Consider the following 22,220-nt stretch of genomic DNA (forward strand, 5'->3'; position numbering starts at 1 on the left):
CTGGATCAGAACTGTACGGCTGGATCACTCTGATTTTGTTCAACATTTCTGTTGCTTTGTCAATTTTATCGTAGGGTCTTGAAGGGCTGTAAGCTAGAGGGAGAGCGTGTAAACAAAAGGATGATGGGATATAAGCAGAGGCTTACTTCCAGCTAACAACTCATAGTGATTTTTTTAATGAACTACTGTCGCTCTGCAGAAACTCTGTTCTAGAACATGACATTGTTCATTGGATTTTGGCTAAAAACAACATAATAATAAGAATAATAATAAAACACTAGGAACACTTTGAAAGTAGATAAAAAGATGATCAGAAAAGGACTTTAAAGAATAAAATTTACTGATAATAAATAGAAATTGTCAACAATATTAACAATTTACAAAAAAAAATCCATCCATCCATCGAATTTTTGTTGCCCTCAATAAATCATAATTGATCATTATTAAACCAGCTGTAAATTGGGAAAATATTTTTTGTTTTGAGGTTTCTGGCGACATCTGCAGGAGCAAAAATGTAATTACACTCAGGTGTCAATGGTGCAGTGTATTACTTTAACCACTAGAGGGCAGACAACATTATCTCTGTCACTGCCTCTGCAGAGAAAGGAAGGAGGACCGTGGCAACAGTAGATAGAGCGGGAGGATGAGCGGGATTCGGAACAGGTTCCTCTGACGAAAAAATGTGTTGGCGAGAAGAAAAGGCGCTTTAAGATAAGTGGACAACAACGAGGCTACGGTGTAGAGCAGATTATGTTTACAAAAATGGCTAAATCCAGTGTAGCTGTGACAGAAGTTAGATGAATTGTGGCTTTGGAAATGAACAGGTGTTGTGCTAAGGTACGTTACCCCGCCAGGATTTGTTTCCCCGCTCTCAGGCATCATTGATTTGTTTTGCAGCGCTCATATTTTGTCCCAAACAGCGTTAAAAGAAGGTGGGTGATTACAATATACCTTATTCTGGGGATTTGGGGAGTTTATTGTCATATTAATCCCCCACACACATACTTACGAGAGGGGCACGGATTCTGCTGATCCAACCTGCCAGAATGTGTTGCCCCAAATATGTGCTGTAGAAGCAACAACTATTTATTAGTTGTTCATGGTTACATGCTTCCATAAGAAAGTCACTTTCATAAATCGCATTTCTTATCCTAAATTAGCCAAACAAAGTTATTTTTTTAACACAGTTGTTGTTAAATGTAGAATATGTGAAAAGAATATTCAAATATGAAAATAAACTCCCCAACAGAATAAAGTCTATTGTAATCATCCTTTGTTAAAACACCTTTTGGGACAAAACATGATAATCAACAATGCCCGAGAGCGGGGAAATACATTCTGGCAGGGCTAACGTAACTTGACACAACACCTGATTAAGAAAGTCCTTGTAAAATGCTGAAAGTAGCTCACATAGATGTCACACAGGTCTGTTGTTGACCAAAATTGATGATTTTTCGCAGTTAAAGAAATGTTTCCAGTCTGACTGTGTTAACTGTACAAATGACACTTGGTCATTAAAGTTGTTAAAAACAACATTTTTCCGTTTATCTATTTTATTTACACCAACATTGGCCCCCAGTCTAAGGGGGAGTTCTTAATCTGGACCTCCACTACAATAAGTTGGAGAACGCCTGGTCTACAGGTTGTTGACGCTCCTGGATGGAGACGTTGGCAGTGATGGTGACATAAAAAAAAAAAAATAGGGACAAAAAATGTGATTTTAATTATTTTTTTCTGGAAAGTGGCAAAAAGCAGACAGTAGAAACCATCTGGAACGTGGCTGCAACAGCACTTTGGATTTAGTGTTTAAGGGAGTGACGCTTACAGCAGAAACCAGCTTTATTAGTGAGTTGCTTCATTTGACAAATCCTGAATTCTTGTGCTAATTATCTCAGACGACTGAGCAGCAATCCAGTCATTGATCTAATTTGACCTTCAGAGAGGACAGAAGCCGCCACATGACCTCCAGGATGCAGGTTTATCCTCTGGAGACGACATTTCTGAACCTGAATCTCAACCAACCACTGAATCAACTCCTTTTGGTTTCTTCAGAGGACTTTTGAGGCTTTTCAATAATACCGAATACGAAGGGGTGGAGCTTTGGGAATTGTAGTTCTTGATGGATTTAAAAACACTAAATTGTTTGTCTCTTGTAGTGAGGAGGACACAGTAATTTAAACCACATGTTTACATTTCTACATTTGACTTTGATTGAACTAGGATCTGTTACCGGCGTGCGTGAAGGGCCAGGGTCCATCAACGAAGACCACGTACGCCGTCAGCAGCACTATGAGGACGCCGTGGGTGAAGGTGACCAGGCGGCAGTTCCACTCAGGTCCTCGCTTAGAGAACGCCCAGCAGAACAACAGGTAGAGACACAACCAGCCAATCAGGCTGCAGATCACCTCCAGAACTGTCATGGCCGTCTGCATGGGAGGAAGAAACGCTCGTGACCACTTGAACTCACAAGCTAGAGTTTGTCTAGAGCGCGTGTCAAAGTCCTGCCTTTGTATTATTCATAATTATGTTAAAAATGATGGTTTTAGAGTTTTAAAAAATGTCATTCTGTTAGCATTTTGTACTATTTTTGCATTTACTGAGATTTTTTTTATTATTATTATTTTGGAGTTTAGCTAATTTTGCAGCTACATGCTAGCTGTTTTGGCTAATTAAAATTTTTCTTTTTAAGTTCTTTTAGGCTGTTTTGGAGTTTGGCTAATATTTACATGTTAGCTGTTTTGGCTAATTTAGACTTTTTTCAGTTTTTTGTATATTCAGAAATTTAGTTATTTTTCTGCTACATGGTATTTGTCATTCTTTTAGCCTTTTGGACTATTTCAGCATTTACTGAGATTTTTTGGGGGCTATTTTGGAGTTTAGCTAATAGCTACATGCTAGCTGTTTTGACTAATTTAGGGTTTTTCCGTTTCTAGGATATTTTAAAGTTTAGCTATTTTTTTAGCTACATTGCTAGCTATTTTGGCTAACCTAATTTTTTTTTACTAATTTGCCATTTAGCTAATATTTTAGCTGGCTGTCAGTCTCAGTGTTTTCAGTTATCAATTTCAGCATCTTCAGCGGCCAAATTCAGCTTCCAGCATTCACACTAACATTATCACAGGTAATCTATATATCTAGTTCATAATTATGCTAAAGAGTTTCGGTTTCAAAGTTTTAAAAATGTCGTTTTAGAGTGTTCAGTTTATCCTGTTCGACCTCAGGTGTGTTTTGGATTTTAGCCCCTCGTGCGACTGAGATTGACCCCCCCGCTCTGCTAACCCACCTCTGAGGTTGTAATAAAAACACATTCCAAAAAGCAGCTGTGAGGAATCCTCAATAATAATAATAATAATGCAGAGGAAATTTTCCTTTTAGCTCCACCCTTTTTACAAATGTCTTCAAATCTAAAAGTTGCCATGACAACAGCCCAAGCTTCCACACTGTGACTTACTTTATCTCCTCCTCCTCCAGCTCATACCACGTGTGTAAAAATCACTCCATCTCCTTCACGCAGCTCCACCCTGCAGCCCGTCTGACATGCAGCAAAGGCACGAGAACAACCAGGCGCGCTTCACCCAAACGCACATTCCCTTTGCCCAGTAGACAGAAATGTCCGGTGCAGGCTGCCGCCGACGGCCGGTGGATCCCGAATCCCTCCCTCTGGATCTCACACTTGATCCTCTTAAAGGATTACAGTCTACTTCCCTGCAGATACATCCTTTTAGACCGGAGGGGTGATACCACACGGAGCCCGAAAATGTTTAAATACAGACAGATGACCTTTTACATCCAAACAAACAACAAATATCTCAAATATTAAAAAAAAGATCATGGAATTTTTAAAAACTTGCATATCAAATGTAAATGGGGCTTATATTTTATGGCTTTTCCAGAAACTCTCATTTGAGAACGACTTATTTCATAGAGTTTGTCAGCAGAATGAGTGTTAATCTAACCAGATGAGGCGGAGACACTTGTGATTGGCTACTCCTTGACATAAGCAGCAGCATCAACTACATCCAGTAAACGTGGGACATGACTGCTTGGATGTTTGGTATTCATAAACTTTATGTTTTTTGAAATATTGAGCTAAATATGCCTCATAGGAAATGTCAACATTTTAAGTAGATTAACAACAAGACTTTAAATATATTCATGGGCAAAATTTGTTTATTTTATAGTAATTTTCTAAAAAATTAGAGCTAAGCTAATATTTTTGCAGCATGCTAACGTTTTTGGCTAATTTGCTACTTACTGGGGTTTTTAGACAAATTTTAAGCTTCTATTTTAGCTACATGCTAATGTTTTGACAAATTTAGCTTTTTTAGGAATTTTAAGCTATTTATCTAGTTTTTTTTAAGCTAGTATTTAGCTTTTTGGCTAATTTGGCCTCAACTGAGGTTTGTTTATGCTGATTTACAGTTTAGATAATATTTTAGCAACATGCTAACGTTTTGGCATCAACTTTGGACTTTCTGGGCTAATTTGGTGTTTAGCTCATATTTAAGCAACACACTACATGTTCTTGCAAAATTGTCATGTCTTATTTTTTTTATTTTTAAGCAATGTTACTACAAATTTTCAGAAACTTTGGTCCACTTCAGGACTCTTTCATAGATCTTTCACAACATTTCCAGCCTTTTTGCAAATTTAACATTTTGCAAATAGCTTTCACATTTTCAACAAATCCCTGCAGAAATTAAAGGAAATGGTGTCACAATTTTTAGCAAAAAGCTTCAGCATCTTCAGCGACCACTTTCAGCAAAACACACTAGCTTTATCCCACTTCATGCAACTTTCCTATTCTGTAATTATGTTATACTTAAATTCATGGATCCAAAGCTGCAGATGCTTGCATAGAAAGATTTTTTACCTCGTAATCTTTTGTGCTGCAGCCTTTTTCCATCTGCAGATCAAGAACAGTCGCCGCATCGGCCCCTCCAGGGACTCGGTTATGTTGAAGAAAAATGTAGTCAAACACAGATGAAGCTGGAGTCTGCTGTCTGTAAAAAGGGTTGGTTAACTCCAGAATAAAACAGAAGTTTGTTCAGCATCTCAACCACAATCATCAGAAGAAACCCCGATTCTGTGTTTGCTCCAGCTTACATAGGAAAAGATGACGAGCAGCATCACACGGAATGCTCTTATGTTGTGATAAAATCCTGTTTTCCTGACCAAATCTAATCAGAAAGGTCTAAAGGAGCATCTTCTTCCTTTATATCATTTCTGACAAGAAGATGAAGATATGAAGAGTGTTTAGGTGGTGATTAATCATGTAGGAGGTCACTGTGACTGGACACTGTGCAGACTGTCCAAGCTCTTCTCAAAACGTCATCCACTACGTCTTCACCAATTCAGAATCCACGTTTTTACAATCCGACTGACGGACTGGGGAGGATTACAGCTTTTTACTTGTTTCCATCTTCTTAGTTTAGAAGAAGATATACATGCAGTGGGAGGAGAATTGGATGTTTTTTACAATATCTGAATCTTGTAAATTCATTCTATTAAAGTATCCATTTATGAAGGAATTGCTCCATAATATATATATATAATTTTTTAACATTTTTTTAAAATAATTTAAACCTTTCTGATCCTTTTGAATGATCAAAATTTTAATTATTATACGAGTTTCTGTAAAAAGCAATACAATTATAGTAGTTCTCAACATGATGATAAAAATAATATTTTTATAAAAAGAAGTTTTTTTCCCACAATTTCATGATCTATTTAGTATCTTAATGAGATATTTGTTGGTTAAACGTCTGATTGTATGAGGTCGTATTTATTTATTCAGTTATGAACCTTTTGGGGCTCCGTACTACAAAGCAGCTCAAGGTTCAGACAAACTAAAAAAAACTCATTTTAAGTTCTTCTCACATTATCAACTCATTAAAAAGCAGTTCAAAAAATTGTACTTTTTGATGTTGATTCTTCTTTATAGTTTCCCTCATACAATTACTCTAATACCTAAAATGTTTTAGTCAAATAGTTTTGAAACGCTGTTTTGCTGCCTGTAGGTAGAAATGCAGCGTATAGAATCTGTGATGTCATGAGCAGATCAGGCTTTTTGACAGATCTTGCCTGATAATTGATGTTCACTGTGATCTGTTAGCAAAAAGCTAAATTTTAGCCTTTTTCTGACATTTTTTTCTTCAGATTAACTCACTAAAATGAGTCATACAAAGATGATAATTTGTTTTGATGCCGTTTGTGTTGTCATCAGTCCTTCGTCCGTCTGTTATTCTGCCAACAGGTGAGAGCTTTGCACAGACGACGCGGGCGGTGCTTCATTCAGCGAAGGTCAGATGCTCACCTGACAGCTCTGCAGCATTATTTCAGCTCTAATCCTACACCAGAGCAGATTATGGAACAATCAAGCCTTCCTTTCTGGTTCATGTTCAATATTCCATCTTCTCTTCTAGCCTTTGTTTTCATTTTTATTGTTGTAGCTATTTCGACTTATTTGTGGTTTGTTTATTTAAAGTTAGATGATTAGAAACTCTGCTGTTTTAACATGCCTTTTTGTTTCTGTAAAGTTTTTGTTTTTATTTTTGGTCTAAAGCATTTCTGCCTGTTTTTCAAGCATTTTTGTATTTTTTGAGGTATCTACAGCTAAAATAACTTAATTAGTCTCCTAAGCAAAATTAACTTAAAGCAGTTAGAAAACAGAAAACATGACAGTAACAACAAACACAGAGTAAACAAAAAATAAATGAAAATATTTAAATGAATTTAAAAAGGTGTTAATATGACAGGTGCCTTCCCACTGTCGAGTCTAATTTTTTTTTTAATTTATTGGATTTGGAATAAAAAATATGTGAACCTGCTTGTTTTCAGTGCGTGTGTGTTTGTCCAATTTCTTTTTGTTTGTTTTTTTGCTCCAAAGAAAGTAGACATTTGAAAGTGAGGTGTCGCATAAAAATTAGTAAACAATCACGGACAAGATTTAGAAATGTTGAATATTTAAATTGTAAATAACAGCTCAAAAATAATGGAAACATATTGAAGAGTCAATTTCAATCAACACATTATTTATAACTTGTTTTTTTTAATTGGACCAGCTGTAGTTCTTTTTTGATTTAAAGTTGATAAAACATTGTCTTTGGTTCCAAACCGGACTCAAAGTATTTATTTATTTATTTATTTATTTTCCCCTTCTAACTACCTTCCTGATATCCATGATGATGTTATGCTATATACCTCCAGAGCAGCAGGGGGCGGTGTTGCTACACCCAATGGAATATCCGGGCTGAGCCCAATTGACCCGGAAGTTCATCTTTTCTACTTCTCGTGTTCATTGAGAGATGGAGGGCTAAAAATGACATTTAAACACATTTTTAATGTTTAATCTGAATTAAAGCAGCTGATGGGGAGATTTTCTTCGTTTTGTCTGACCGGTACCGACGCGAGAAAAACTTGGTTCAGTAAAAAGTGAAGGTACGAACAAAAACGTGGTTGAACTCGTTGTGTTTTCCTTCCATTTTAAGTAATATTTGAATATTTTCGTGAATATTTTTTTTGAAACAATTAGAAAAAGCAAATTTAAGTGAATACAAATGTTTCTTATAATTCGGGGTCAGTGAAATAACAAAAAGTCACTTTAACAAATGGGAAAAGGGTTATTTGTTAATATTTTTTTATTTTTAAAATTAATCCATCTTAATATTACATCAACAGTACTTTAAAAATATCTTAAATGTGCCTGTTAGATTTTATATATTCATTCAGATCTCTTTAAATTAGTGCATGTCATCTTACATGTTTATTTTTTAAAAGTTACTGGATATAGATGTTATAAAAAAAACAATATTTGATATTTGATTTTTCTTATTTTTCTTCAGTTCATTGAAGGGAACATGAAAGATTAAACAGTATTTTGATTTAAACAATTCCTACTTTTTTGTGTCATAAATGAGACTTGATTTCACAATAAAATGTTCGTATTATGCTGTATCTCTACAGGATGGCTCTTTCTACGGTGCGACTGTTCTCTCGGCACAGGAGTCCTGGCCTCCAGGTGTTTGGGTATGCCACGCAGCACAGCTCCTCCAGAGCCCAGGAGAGCAGCAGCGGTCCTGTGTTCCAGTACGTCGGTCAGCACAGGAGCCCGACACACAAAGTGTTTGTGTGGGGCTTCAGCTTCACCGGGGCTCTTGGGATCCCCAGCTTTGTGGTGCCGGACAGCGGCAGGAAGAAACCCCGCAAGTATCAGCTGACGCCGTACCGGCTGGAGACGGCAGAGAAGGTAGAGCGTCTTTAAGGTCTTGGAAGAAGTCACTTCATGGAGTTATCAGAACTGAAAACAATAAAAAAAAGCTAATTTATTAAGTTTATAGTCATTTATTTGTAAGTATTTTGAAATTTACTGTTCAATTTATCGTTTGGTGTAATTTCCTGCACTGAGGAGATATTATAGCTAAAAGAAAGTTCTTAAGTATAATTTTATCCATACCAACTTTATCTATAGAGCACTTAAATTGTCTGTAGAATCAATATATAAGCAATAATCTATTAAGAATGGTTTCAACACTTCACATTCAGTAAAATAGAATAATTTATGATGCAGTTAAATACATCTGTGTGTAAAATCCAAGTTAAAAAAGTGCCTTTTTTATGAAGAAGACTTGAAAACAGGTAGTGAGGAAGACTCGGATATGAAGTGGAAAATCTTTGCAAAGTTATGGAGGTACTGCAGTAAAAGCATGCCCCTCTTTACGCTAGCACTTTGTTTTGGTGATCAGCTGACCTGAGGGAGTGAGAGGGAACGTAAGACGTCAGCAGTTCATAGGAATACACAGATGTGATCCTTTTTAGATGTTTTTAAACATTTGTTATAGATGTTTTTAAATCCTTTCATAGCTGTGCAAGGATTTAAAACAAGTAACAGATTCTTATAACCCTAGTTATACCACGTCTGGGTAAATGCTCGATTCTGATTGGCTGCAATTGTCCTTACAGACCCATTCAGATAAAAATAGTGTTTTTCGACATGTTGTTTTGTCATTTTTCTCATGAATATGATCATATTTCTGTGTTCTAGCTTAAATATTTGAGATTGTTTCTTATCTAAATATGGAGAATTAATCTCTAATTACTAGATGGACCAAATGTAAAAATCCCTGTTCTGTATATAATTATAATTCTGTGGTTTAGTGAACCGTCAACGTTTCCATCCTCGGTTAAAGGTGGTGAAGTATTTTTATCCAGTTCAACTGTCTGTGTGGGTTCCAGTAATCAGTCACAGCTGAGTGAAGCTGATGTTCTGGACCTAATTGTTAATGAGAATTAGAATGTGTCTGAAGGTGGAGTTGAAGGTCGCTGTCTCTGTCGTAGATCTCGTCTGCTGCTTGTGGTTACGGCTTCACTCTCCTGGCGTCCTCCACCAAAGACGTGTCCAAAGTGTGGGGCATGGGTCTGAACAAGGACTCTCAGCTGGGCTTCCAGCGGACGCAGCGCAGCCGCAGTGAGAAACCTTCTTACTGACCCTCTTATTCTAACATCTCATATGATGTCACCAATTTTCCAAAGTAAAAACATAGTAAAAATGAACTTTTCATCAAGATTATTTTTTAATCCGCAGCTTACTGATTGTTAAAATTTGGATGGTTTGTAGGAAATAAATTAAAATACATTTTTTCTCATGAAAACTTGTTCAAATGCAATGCATTGTGGTCTATAATCGGCAGTCCAGTGGGCATCGATGCACACTGGTTTTTTCGCAGAGACTTCTGGGAAATTTCTAGAGCACTATATTAAATACACTAACTATCATTTTTGACATTTACAGCCTGAATTCTTCACAGCTGATGTTTCTAAAGACATTTAATAAAAGCAAATGTTATGCATTTCCATTAAAAATGTTCCTGTGTAGTCAGGGTTTTATTGTAAATGATTGACTGAACTTGTTTTTAGTTTATGGACCTGTAGTAAATTCATGAACCGTGAGAAGCAGAAAGAATCCTCGTCTCTTTTGGATCTAGCGGCGGTCTGAGCGCTGCTTCCTCTCTGCAGATCACAGCTACCATTACGTTCTGGAGCCGTCTCTGGTGGCGCTGCCGCTCAAAGAGCCTCTGCAGACCCGGGTGGTCCAGGTGGCATGCGGCCGCGCCCACTCCCTGATCCTCACCGACAGAGAAGGAGGTGAGACGTGGAGACCTGTCCTTTCTAGACGGTGGGAAGTAAAAGTTCCTCTGTGACGAATGAAACCAAAGAAAATGTTCTTTTATGATTTTAAAAAACAAGCTTCATGTCTCACAGTCTGCTGCTAAATTAAGTAACTCATCACAAAAATATTTTGGTTCTTAGTCGTTCCTTCAGACGTTCTTCTGACAAAAATTCAAATTCTAATTTGATTTATTTTAATTGAAAGATGCCTCAAAATTAAAGTGAATTTTTTGCCTTTTTTCATTTGAGTAACTGTCTTTTTTTTGTTTCTCGTCTGTTAGTTTTCAGTTTAGGCAACAACGCGTACGGCCAGTGTGGGAGGCGGATAGTTCCAGATGAAGTGTACAGGTGCGCCTCTTAGTAAATCAGTTTCTGATCAAATATAGGATTTTTCTCTGATTTAAATCCAACTTTTTCTTTTATTGTTGCTTTTTTCTGACTTTTATAACAGATTCATTTTTAAAAAGTAACCAGTAAAAATTAAAAAAGTGCTTTCTGGAAAATATTTTATTTCTCTGTTCCAGTTTCTGTATTATCATATTGTTCATTCACACATGATTCAAGATAATTTATTTATGTTTTGTGATTTAAAAACTTTAATTTTCACCTGATTAAAATGAAAGATAATTTCTAAAATATCTAGGGCATGATAATGAATAAAACAGATTTGAACTGTTTATTTTACTCAATAAAAGCAATTCTAACAGGTAAATGTTCAGTTTATTTATTTATTTTTATGTTAATGTTCAGTTTAAATAAAAGTAGTAAATAGAGCAAAAGAAGTTTAAACTTCAAGTATTTGCCTCCTATTGAAAACTCAAAATTATTCGTCAAACTATGAAAACTTTAACAAACACATTAACTTTACATCAAGGGGATCCTTTAAAATCTGTTTATTTTGTGTTTGAAAAAAATAATAAAATAAAGATAATAACGTTAACATTTGGGTTTTTTTTCTGAGTTACATGAGCATGTTTTTAGTAAATCCACTATAACCTTTCAAAATAAAACAGGCTTTTGCTGTTAGGTTTCAGTGATCTCTTATTGAAGCAGATTTGTGATTAAAAACATTTTATTTTTGTTTCAGTGAAGCTGCAGGTTTGGTTTTTATCAGTAAAATAGTTCAGTGATAAGAGCAGCAGCGCTCACTGGAATCCTCCTGTTTATGATTTACTGTAACGATTTGATGTTTTATCAGTAAGAAAACATCTTAAAATGATTAAAACTTTAATCTAAACGAGCATGAGGCGTTTGCAGAAAATTGTTTTGATAAGAAAATCCAGAACGACAACAGGAGCCAACGGGCAGAATTTAAAAGAGATAAAAGCAACAAATAATCCCTCTGGATTTTTTATTTTAGCTTAAAACGGCATAATCCTAATTAAAAGACCACTGAGAACGCTTTGAAAATAAATGAAACGATGATCAGAGTGGGACTTGAGCAGCAGTTTGTGTTTTGTTTCATCAGCGACAGCCACGTCATCCACAGGATCGAAGGCTTCAGCGACAGAGTCGTCCAGGTGAGTGACACCTGACAAAAACATCACTTCTTCTGTATGAAGTAGATTTATTTAGATCAGAGGTCTGCAAGCTTTCACTCTAAAAGAACCATTTGATCCAGTTTCTTGCAGACCAAAAACCCAGCGAGAGTCACCAAGTCCCGACTCTCCGTTTACAGAAATAAACTTTATTTTTCTATGGAGCCCCTAAAAGGATATAGATGTAAGATTAAAAAAATCTGTTTACTATCTGGTACACATCAGTTACTATCTGGTGAGCACCAGATAGTAACCAGAAAAAATATAATTGTTTGTACTTCAGTGTTCCTTTAGGGGCTCCATATTAGTCTTATAAAATATAGCTTTTAAATGTTTACAATAATTAATTTAAAAACTTTTTTTTTACTTTGGCAGTTCCTTACAAGTTCATTTCAAAATAAAATACACCTGGAGTCAAATCAGATCCTCCAGATTTACTTGAATTAAAAATGCTGGATAACCAGATCAAACATGACTTTTTTCTATCATTATGAATTTTTCTGTCTTTACTGACAAATATTAACATGCTAACATTGGTGTTAAATCCAAGAGTTTGTTTTAAATCTATCCATCAAAATACAGCTATAAACATTAATAACTTTGCTTATCCTAACACCAGTAGATGAAAACTTTTACTTTTATTGTGATCAGTTTTCTGATATGTTAAAAACAGATGACCAGAAGTATCCAAACGTCAGCATTTGTCCTCAAAGCCCCAGTGGAGGAGTAACAGAGCAGCGTGTGTCTCCAGAGCCTTTCAAACCTCTGACTTTTACTTACATGAAGGATTGTTTTCCTGCTCGTTTGGGATCCGACGTGTTCCTCGTTTCCAGGTCTCGTGTGGACAGGACCACAGTCTGTTCCTCACAGAATCAGGAAAGGTGTTCGCCTGTGGGTGGGGCGCCGACGGCCAGACAGGTTGGTGTGCATCAGGAAGACAAACACACAACTGTGAGACGCACAAATGACACTACAAACATTTCAGAACCACAAAGGAACTCCCTCCTTTTTCCCTTTCTTTATTATTGACGTGTTTGGTTTCTTTTCCTCATAAACACTCTTTCAGTTTTTCCTCCTCTTTCTACAGGAATCTGTCGACAGTAAAGTGGTGAAAAAGTGCCGTGTAGTTTTATCTGTTTGCTGAAGTTCATTTGGGTTCAGGAGGTTTTGTTTTCCTCTCAGAGCGTCTAAACTTTGAGTTTAATCATCTGAAATGTCAGCCGTGATGCTTCAGACTCCTTCGGGTTTAGGATGGGCGTTCGTCTTTGTTCAGTTTGATGTTTAGCTCCTGGAAGGAAAAAATAATCAAAAATTAAACATCGTTGATGAAACTTTGGTGTTTTTATGGATGAGCACTAACCACCTCCTGACATCGTCTTCAGGTCTGGGCCACCACGACGTCAGCGCCGCCCCGGTGGAGGTGGGGGGCGACCTGTCGGGGGTGGAGGTGCAGCAGGTCAGCACCTATGGAGACTGCAGCCTGGCGGTCAGCAGAGACGGTCAGCTGTTCGGGTGGGGGAACTCGGAGTACCGTCAGCTGTCCTCCATCACCGAGTCCACACAGGCGAGTCCGACCGGCCGGCTCTGAGCCGTCCTCCTCCTCCAGGTGTTTGGGAAGAAAGGAACTGAGAGAGTTAGAGGATCAAGCATTTACAGTTGATCCAATTTAAAAAAATATTCATTTAGGGAGAAAAAAAAAACGAGATAAATATTCAAACCAAAACCTCACTGACCTTAAAATTTGACAACTATTAGTTTGAAACCGTTTTTGCTTTAGTGGTTGATCACCTGGTAAATATTTTACTGTTTTTATGTTATCCGGTTAAACAGGTTACTACAAAAGTAACAGCAAAAAAAAGCAGAAACTGTGCAAAAAAAAAAATAAAAATTGCAAATAAAAAAGTGATCTCAGCAAAAATAATAAAGTTTGTTTGTGTCCGGTGTTTTCATCGGCAAAAACAATCCCCTAACGACTTCTGTTGTAGCTTTCTTCTTTTTTTCACAGTTACTTTTTTATTTTGCTGAGATCACTTTTTTGTTTGCCGACATTTTTTTATTTTTGCAGTTTCTTTTTTTGTTTGTCGTTCCCTTTTTGTTTTGTTTTTCTTGGCCCCAGTAGTTCACCGTTTCCTACGGTGGTCCTGAAGTTCAAATCACATCAACAAATCACTCGATGCAAAAACATGTTAAAGATCACGATTAAAAATGCACAGCAAACATAAAAAAAACTAAAATTTTAGAAAACAAAAAAATTCCTGGAGCCAAAACGTGAAAAAACAAGAAGTAATTTACAGATCCAAACCAAATGTTGGAAAAACGAAACACAACAAGAAACCGGAAAGGATAGATCTTTAAGGGAGATCACTGATTGGATGATGACATTTGTCCATCAAATGAGTTATTTGACATGAAAACATATTATTATCCAATTAGTGTTTTGATGTCTGGATTTTATTTCTGTTTTGTTTTCTGAAATGTAATACAGTTTTTTTTAAATATTTTTTTTGCTTTTTTAACTGTTGCTGGATTTGTTGATGTGATTTGGACTTCACGGCCACCGTAGGTTAACTTCCAAACTGTGACTCGTTTAGAATCAGTTTCCTAGATGACCACTAGGGGGCTTCTTCCCTCAAGCAGGTCAGGTCTCATTCAGTTGAACTAAATTTACACAAATTCCTCTCACAAAATGATTTTTTTAGTCTTCCTTGTGACCCAAATGTTTAAATCCACAATCTCAGTTTTTGTGCAAACACTCATGGAATGTTTTACAGATTTTTAAAGTAATTCTAGCTTTTGTCTCAGAAGTTTTTGGTTAATGTTTTAGACAAGACTATAGGTGTCTTTTTTCCTTAATAAATGTTATTGGGCTCCTATTGGCTTATCCCATCGAGGTCGCCACAGTGAGTCACAGTGAAGCCTTCACTGGTTGGCAGGATTTTACTCGGGTGTTCTTCCTATACTTAATCCATGCTGGGGGGTCACACAGGGAGACCCCGACTCAGACGAATGATCATTTAAGAATAGATTCATTTTGTCCAAAATTGAAAGTTTATAATATTCCAGCAGCTGTGACCCATAGGCAAAAAGGACACGCAGGATGAGTTTGATTCTGACATGTTTGTGTTCAGATGAACTCTCCTCGACGTCTTCCTCTGACGGGCTGTGGGACGGTGCTGCAGGCTGCATGTGGAGGAACACAGGTGGCTGTTCTCAACGGTCAGTGCAGACAGAAACGTCCATTACTGCTCTTTAGACTGATCTGAGGATTGATGTTTGGGTTTAGGTCTGATAAAGTCACATGACCTCATTGATCATCAGACACATTTGTTGCTGTGTCTGTAGCTGATAATAATCATCAATATTTGAATGTTTTTCTTCTTCTAGAAAAAGGGGAGGTGTTTGTTTGGGGCTATGGCATTCTGGGTAAAGGTCCAAATCTGTCGGAGTCTTCCACTCCAGAGTTGATCCCGCCCACGCTGTTCGGACGCTCGGAGTTCAGCCCCTCGGCGCCGGTCTCCAAGATCAGGTGTGGCCTGAGCCACTTTGCTGCAGTCACAGGTACGTTTCTGAGCTCGGAATGAGAAAACCGGTTAATCTCAGTCTGCCGAGTTAACATAAATCCTTCATCATCAGCAGATGTTTGTTTTGATCCTATAAAACTGGACTTCTATGAAGGTCTGAAGTTTAAACGAGAGAGAAAAGTGTCTCAGAAAAGAGAATAAAGTGAGTTTTACAGCCTTCAAACATCTGTGATGTAAAAACAAGGCTGACTTCACCGATTTCACCTATCGGGTTATTTTTGGAAACTAACTCATGATAAACAAGGAGTTTTGGAGAACTGTGGAGACTTCAATGGGAAGTGGGTCTTAATTTTAGCCTTCTGAACAATCAGAGGTGTCTGCTGCAAACTCGGCCCCTCCCACAGTCGGCTGAATGTTTGCAGCTAAAGCTCAGCCCAAGTTCTTTATTAACATTTATTTATTGTGAATTTTGACTTTATTCCAGTTTTATGACTATTAGGGCCAGTTTACAAATAAAAAAAAGAAAACTTTACATCTCATAAATTTACGAGATTTAAAGTTGTTTCTGTTAAATTATAAGAATAAAGTTGTATATTGATGACTTATAAAGTCAAAGGCTAAGTTTATGACTTTTTTTGGTAAATTTACGTGTTTTAAAGTCGTACATTTAAGCCAAAATCTACTGGAATTAAGTTATAAATTATATACAAATAAATTATATATAAATAAATGAAGCAAAGTCACAAATTAAGTAGAAAAAAAGTTGTAATTTATGAGAAAAAGTAAAAAATTTGTGAAAAAAGTGATAGTTTTACTTGAAAATAGTCATAAATTTACAAGGAAAAAAAATGGTAAAAATTTACTAGAAAAAGTCTAAAATATACGATAAAAAAATCGGAAATTTACTAGAAAAAAAATAATAAATATTCGAGAAAAAAAGTAAAAGAAATTACAAAAAAAGTCATACATTTAACCTAGGACTTAAAAAGTCATATTTATATAATCTTTGACTTAAAAAATCATAATTATATATATATGACTTTTTTCTTGTAAATGTATGTTTTAAAAAAAAAAAGTTAGAAACTTATGAAAAGAAAAAGTCCAAAATTTTCAGGAATAAAATTATAAATTTACAAGAAAAAGTGAAAAATTTTCTAGAAAGAAAAGTTGTAAATGTACAAAAAAACAATTTAAAAAATGTATGGAAAAAAAGTCCTAAATTTACTTTAAAAACTCCCAAATGTACAACAATCTTAATACGTTTTGAAGAAAAAAAGGCAAAAATTAACTAGAAAAAAGTTGTAGATTTACAAGACAAAATACAAAAAGATAACAATAAAAAATCGTAAATTTACTAGTTTTAAAGTCTTGAATTTACGACTTTTAATCTTGTAATATTCCTTTTTTTGTGTGTCCCTAATTTAACTTCATTACGAACATGTTTTTTTTAATTAAAAATGAGGGTTTGTTTTCTCTGCCAAAATGCTAAATTAATCTCTTTAGATTTTACAAATTTTATTTTACAATTTTTGATGCATTTAAAATAATAATAGATTTATTTTAAACTAGTTTTGTTTAGTTATAAAAATCTTTTTACATTTTGGGTGACACTAAGGGACCAAAGAGGAGCTTTTATTGTAAACATTATAAAGTAACAGTTTTCCTGCAAAGAAATGTTGAAATCTGTTAAAATAAAAATAATTGTTTGGATTTCCTGACAGTAAAGACTGATTGTTGTGGTTTCATCATTTTACCGTCACAGTCCGATAATAAATGTGAAATATTTCAGTTCAGGAATCCGTTCCTGAAGTTTCCCTCTTCCTGTTTTCCCTCCAGAAGGAGGCGAGCTCTTCGTTTGGGGGAAGAACATCCGAGGATGTTTGGGCATCGGGAAGAAAGACGACCAGTTCTTCCCGTGGCGAGTAAGAGCCTGTTCACCGTCTCCACGCCGCTGATGCGTGTCATCCGTCTTCATCTTTCTCCTGCCGGTATCACGGCGTTAGTCATCCATCCTGCCGACGTGTTTTAGGTTTCATTACTGAAGGTATTGTCCTGATGAAGCGCATGCAGAAGTTTCTGCACCTGCGCATCTCCTGGAACCATTTTCAATTTAAGTCCACAGACGTGCATTAGCATTTAAAAAGGATCTCACCGCCGCACATTCCTGCTCCGCTCAGAGCGCCGTAATAAAGAAAACAAATATCCTGGCTGCACTGCATGCTGGGAGGACGCAGGACCGTCCTCTCTCTGAGGTCCACGAGCTTAATGTGTGAGCACTTCTCTGTCTCAAACGCCACAAACCTCCAAATATTTAGTTTTCTGAGGTGGAATTCTCTATGGCGTTTCTGCAGGCTGTGCAGCAGCGGCTGCTCCCATTCCAGAGAGATCCTCCTTTCTCAGCTGAAGTTCTATTTTTTCACCCAAATCTAATCTGCTTCTGCTGAGTCTCTCCTCTGTGATCCTCAGGTGACCGTTCCAGGTCAGGTGGTGGATGTAGCGTGCGGCGTTGACCACATGGTGGCGCTGGTGAAGTCCATCCTGTGAGCTAAGAGGAGTCTTCCTAAGGGAGGAAAGGCCGGAGTCTGGAAGTGTTTGTTCTTCTGAGAGTTCAAACATTTCTGCCAAAGAAAAGAACAGGAACGAACTTTTACAGCCGTCAGAACGATGATCCGCCTTCACACAGGAGAAGAGGAGGTGAGTGAGTCAGGAGGAGGTCCCCGGAGGAAGGAGCTTCACGCTGGAGGCAGAAACAGAAATTCTTCCAGATTTTTCACCTTTTTTCCCCTAAAAATTCACCAAAAATGGAAATAATCACATCCAAAGAAATGTTTTCCCTTCGGTTTGTTTTGAAACAGTTTTCAACTTTATTTTATGAATTTGTGGAGTTTCTCTACAAGCTCCGCCTCCTTCCTTTGTCCTGATTGGACGGTTTCTGAAAGCGTTTGTACAGACTCCGCCCATCACCAAACTTACAGCATCGTATGATGAAAATGTAAAAAAAAGAAACATATTTATAATATTAAAAATTGCTGTTTTTTCACCCTTGATGTGAAATTAGAAACTTTTGGTTAATAGTTTGGTTATTTCTCTGCATATGTAGAATTCTGACGGTTTTTACTTTTCAGGAAACCTTAAAAAAGCATTTTTGAAGCCAAAACTATAATTTTCTGTAAACCTATTTTCTAAAAAAAACTCCAAAATGTTTCCCTGATAACCTGACTTGGATTAGCGTCAGGCTAATCTTACTAAATTCTGTTCTCTTTATTTACATGAGCTTATTATTTCTTTTAGGATCAGTAAAGAAGTTTTATAAGTATAAAATCGTATTTTCAGAATAAGTTTTAGACACTTTTGCCAAATTTACAGAAAAAAATCCCCAGCAAGTCTGGTGTGAATCATCTGATATTATTCTGCATATTAGTCATTTTAACTTGAAATATTTAAATATTTTGGTAATTGTTGTATTTGTCTATATTTATTTCTTAAGTGTTCGTATTTGATAAGGCAGCTGTGACCGTAAAGACTGTAAGAAGGCAGAAAAGTGCTTTAAATAAGTAAACGCCGTCTTGACATCACAAAACGTTTCATTAGATCTGTTGGTTTAAAGTGGACTTTATGTGATCATCAGTGTCGACGTCAAAATCTGTTTATTCATACAAACAAATCAAGGTGAAAACCGAACTGGATATTTTAATTCCATCTAATTCATTTCCTTTTTCCTGTATCCTAAAAGGTCAGTCAGGACTGTTTCGTATTTTTTTGCAACAATTATTTTTAAAAATAGCAGAAAAACTTTAGTTAAATTCAGGTGTAGCTCTGATGAGTCACCACAGTTATATTAATGAAAGCATAAATATTATTCTGACTACAGAGTTAATTTTAAATAAACAAATTAAAAGTTTGGACAAATGAGTGTGATTTTCTTTTTTTCTTTTTTCTTTTTGCGGTTCACCTTTTGAAATTTTACCAGCTGATTATTCTGTAGACCTACAAATTTGACTTTTAAGATTTTACAGATTAATATTGTGTCTGGAATCAAAATAATGACATATTTTTAACAAACGACAAACATTTTAGTGGTTTCTCCTTAAGTCCAATCTCCGGTTCTGTCTTTAACGATTTATCACCTGAAGATGCTGAGAGGAGAGCTTGAACGTCTCCAGTTGCCATGGAGACGTGAGTGATGATGTGAGTTTTTTTTTGTTTTTTTTTTGCACTTTGTGACCTTCACTCAGATTTGTCTGATTATCAGAAAAGCAGCAGAAATGTTTTTGGTAAACAAGTGTTTTCACTGGGAGTGGGCTTTTGGTTCATCAGCGAGTTTCCCATGATGCTTTTCAGCTTGTGGCTTATAAAGTGTAGAGTCTGTCCAAACTGATGACTGTCTGAGACCACAAAGTCACTCGCTTTAAAGCCACAGCTGAGATATTAATATTTAGGATGTTTTTTTTAGCCAAAATCTAAAAACATGTTTTTGAGAAAATAGTTTCTGGAGAGCAACAGGAGTTCATTAGAAGTTTCCCAGAGTAAGCCTGCACTCATTTCCCATCATCCCTTTGTTTACACTCTCCCACTAGCTTACAGTCCCTCAGTTTAGTATTAGCATTGCAACGAAAACGGCGAACAACATGGGAGCAACCCAGACGTCCAGTCTGATCCAGATTCCAGCTCAGACGAGGAAAACAAAGACGTTCATGGATCTGTCTGCTGTTGGATGTATCAGGAAGGGGCGGAGCTCGGAGCTTGTGGCTCGCCGATTGTCGTTTGTGCGTAAAAACTACTTTGGATGTTTTCAAAAGCTTCTGATTTACAACAGTTTGAGTTAAGAAATACTGAGAAATGCATTTTTAAGATTATATATCTTTAAACTCGTCCTCCATTGTGAGAAAAATAATTCTAAAACATGTTAAAAACACCAAAAACAGCCTTTTTATTGGAATGAATCTTTGTTTTTAATGCGCTCATATCAGTTGATGTTTTTAAAAAATATAATATTGTAAATATAAATGCAAATTCAGGATCAACTCATTACTCACATTGTAGCGACGTCCTGCTGGGAGTTTTGTTTGTGTGACAGCAGCTAATATTTTACATTTTAAAGAATCTAAAATTACTGTAGGAAATCCTTAGAATAGAGATCCTGCTGAAACTGAATTATGATGAAATATTCTTGTAAACCTCGAACATTTTTGTCAGAATTCAAAAGAATCAAAAATGATCAATGCTCTCGTTTGTGTTTTTGAATGTGACCACCAGGGGGCGTTTTCTGCTGGACTTCAGGATGTGATTCAATAGTTTGAGTTTAACCTAAATGCAAAAGTAGTTGCTGCACATGTGGGGCTCATTTATGGGGGGTAAACTCTCATTTGAAGCTTTTTCATAAAAATAGTAAAAAAAAATAGTTTGATATTTTGTATGAAACTCTGTAACCTCTGGAAGCTGCTGTGGGGGAACAGAAAGTTATGAAAATGACCCCCCCTGATTTTAAACTCTAAGTTGTTTTTCTTCAGTTAAACAGTCTGGACCCCCCTGGAGAAACCTGATCGGCATCATTCAGGGTTAAACCCCCCAGCAGGTCAACAGGTCGGCCCGCTCTGATGTACCTGCAGACTTCACGGAGCGTCCGCCTTTCTTCCTCCTCTCAAAGGTAAACGGGGTCAGGTCCACGATAGCTTCACCATATTTCACACAAACACCGACGTCTTCAGTCTGAAGTTTTGATGACCTTTGACCTCAGGAAGAGGCTGCCATCTTGAATTTTCCTTTTAAAAAAGCATCTTCATGAGCAGCTCCAAATGTGAACTCGTCTTAGGGATGTTGACTGCACATCATGTGGAAGCTAAAATGTTGATTTCAAAGTTCGTAGATGTTAAACGCCGTTACCAAAATTTAAAAACTAAGAATTCAAAGAGAAGAAATATTAAATATTTAATGCAATGAATATTGAATTATTGAATATAGTGTTTTTCACTTTTGATTTAAAAAAAAATATATATAAAATAATAATATAAAAAATATGAATTCTTCCTCTGTGCTACTTCACATGATCTCCATTGAGAGTTTAAATAACACGTCATAAATGTTTTTTATTGATAATTAAGTTTACTTTTGTGCTTTTCCTGACCAACTAGTGCCGTTACCAGAGTTAAATTCTGGACATGAAAAAACTTGAAAGAAGCACGTGAAGTTCCAAAAACAGTTTCTTTATTCGTTTTTCACACAAGAGAAAAGCTGAATCAGCAGAACCTCCTCGGGGTTTAACACTGTCAATGCGTGATTTCTGCTCGTCAGGAGAAGCTGCAGGTAAAGGAGGAGGAGGAGGAAGAGGAGGAGGAGGAGGAGGAGGAGGTCAGACAAAAGAAATCTGGATGGAGGAGGAAGAAAGCTGGTTTTAGAAGCGAGTAGCCCTCACGGTTTTAACATCAGTACTGCAGGTCTGTCTGTGGGGTGGGGGGGCGGAGGACCTGCGTTAAAGTGCAGACTGGAGCAGGAGGGGGGGCCGTTTCCCCTGCATGAACCGTAGCTTATGCTGTCGTTACTGTCAAAGTGGCTCAGTAAATTCACGAGTCGCCGTCCGTGCAGCTTCACGCCGCGAGCAGCCCGACACGAAAACAACATGAATCCGGTTTATTTTGACCATATTTGAGATTCCAAATACGGTTCGGAGCGTTCAGAAGTTCAGGATGGAGTCAGGAAAACTCCTTGAAATAGTTTTAGCTCGAAGATTCGACAAAATCCAAACCTGATTCCAGTTTTAACACGTCGGAAACTTAGAAAAAAATTCAGATTTATCTGTCAAATGATCCACAGAAGTGAATCCCGGATGAGGTTTTGGTGTCGGCTGCTCACGGCGGTAAACCTCGAACAAAGAACCTTCACGTTCCACCAGAACATCAGTCAGGAGAAGCTGAGCAGCAGCTGAAGTCGGACGTCCACGAAGGCGTTCAGACATGTTGGCACTGAGAGAAGAGAAGACCCACGGAGAGCGAGATAA

The 22,220-nt window shown here is 36.8% G+C and overlaps 2 protein-coding genes across 12 annotated transcripts in view; one reads left to right on the forward strand and one right to left on the reverse strand.

Moving 5' to 3' along the window:
- Positions 1 to 616: 616 nt before the first annotated feature.
- Positions 617 to 20,878, forward strand: rcc1l (RCC1 like). 11 transcript variants are annotated; one of them, XR_002918316.2, is made up of 14 exons: positions 1,313 to 2,369; positions 6,227 to 6,393; positions 7,966 to 8,248; positions 9,337 to 9,466; positions 10,015 to 10,143; positions 10,449 to 10,515; positions 11,636 to 11,687; positions 12,539 to 12,623; positions 13,088 to 13,269; positions 14,834 to 14,921; positions 15,090 to 15,263; positions 17,063 to 17,148; positions 17,693 to 17,920; positions 20,737 to 20,878. XR_002918316.2 is itself a non-coding variant. In XM_024264109.2 (14 exons), the coding sequence occupies exons 1-14, from the start codon at positions 2,184 to 2,186 to the stop codon at positions 17,768 to 17,770; spliced, it is 1,632 nt and encodes a 543-aa protein (XP_024119877.1). In that variant the 5' UTR covers positions 1,313 to 2,183; the 3' UTR covers positions 17,771 to 18,288. The 11 variants fall into 11 exon arrangements, 10 of the variants coding, with proteins under 10 accessions (XP_036071083.1, XP_024119906.2, XP_036071082.1 ...); XM_024264109.2 differs by lacking the exon at positions 20,737 to 20,878 and having other exon boundaries at positions 6,227 to 6,256; positions 6,332 to 6,393; positions 17,693 to 18,288; XM_036215190.1 differs by lacking the exons at positions 6,227 to 6,393; positions 20,737 to 20,878 and adding an exon at positions 617 to 837 and having other exon boundaries at positions 2,221 to 2,369; positions 17,693 to 18,288.
- A 530-nt stretch (positions 20,879 to 21,408) lies between these two features.
- castor2 (cytosolic arginine sensor for mTORC1 subunit 2) overlaps positions 21,409 to 22,220 on the reverse strand; it is a gene marked incomplete in the record, with an annotated part of 16,654 nt that continues 15,842 nt past the window's right edge. The window contains 1 exon segment of the mRNA XM_024264356.2: positions 21,409 to 22,220.

The sequence above is a fragment of the Oryzias melastigma genome, linkage group LG14 (genome assembly GCF_002922805.2).
Source record: "Oryzias melastigma strain HK-1 linkage group LG14, ASM292280v2, whole genome shotgun sequence".
NCBI classification, from domain to species: domain Eukaryota; kingdom Metazoa; phylum Chordata; class Actinopteri; order Beloniformes; family Adrianichthyidae; genus Oryzias; species Oryzias melastigma.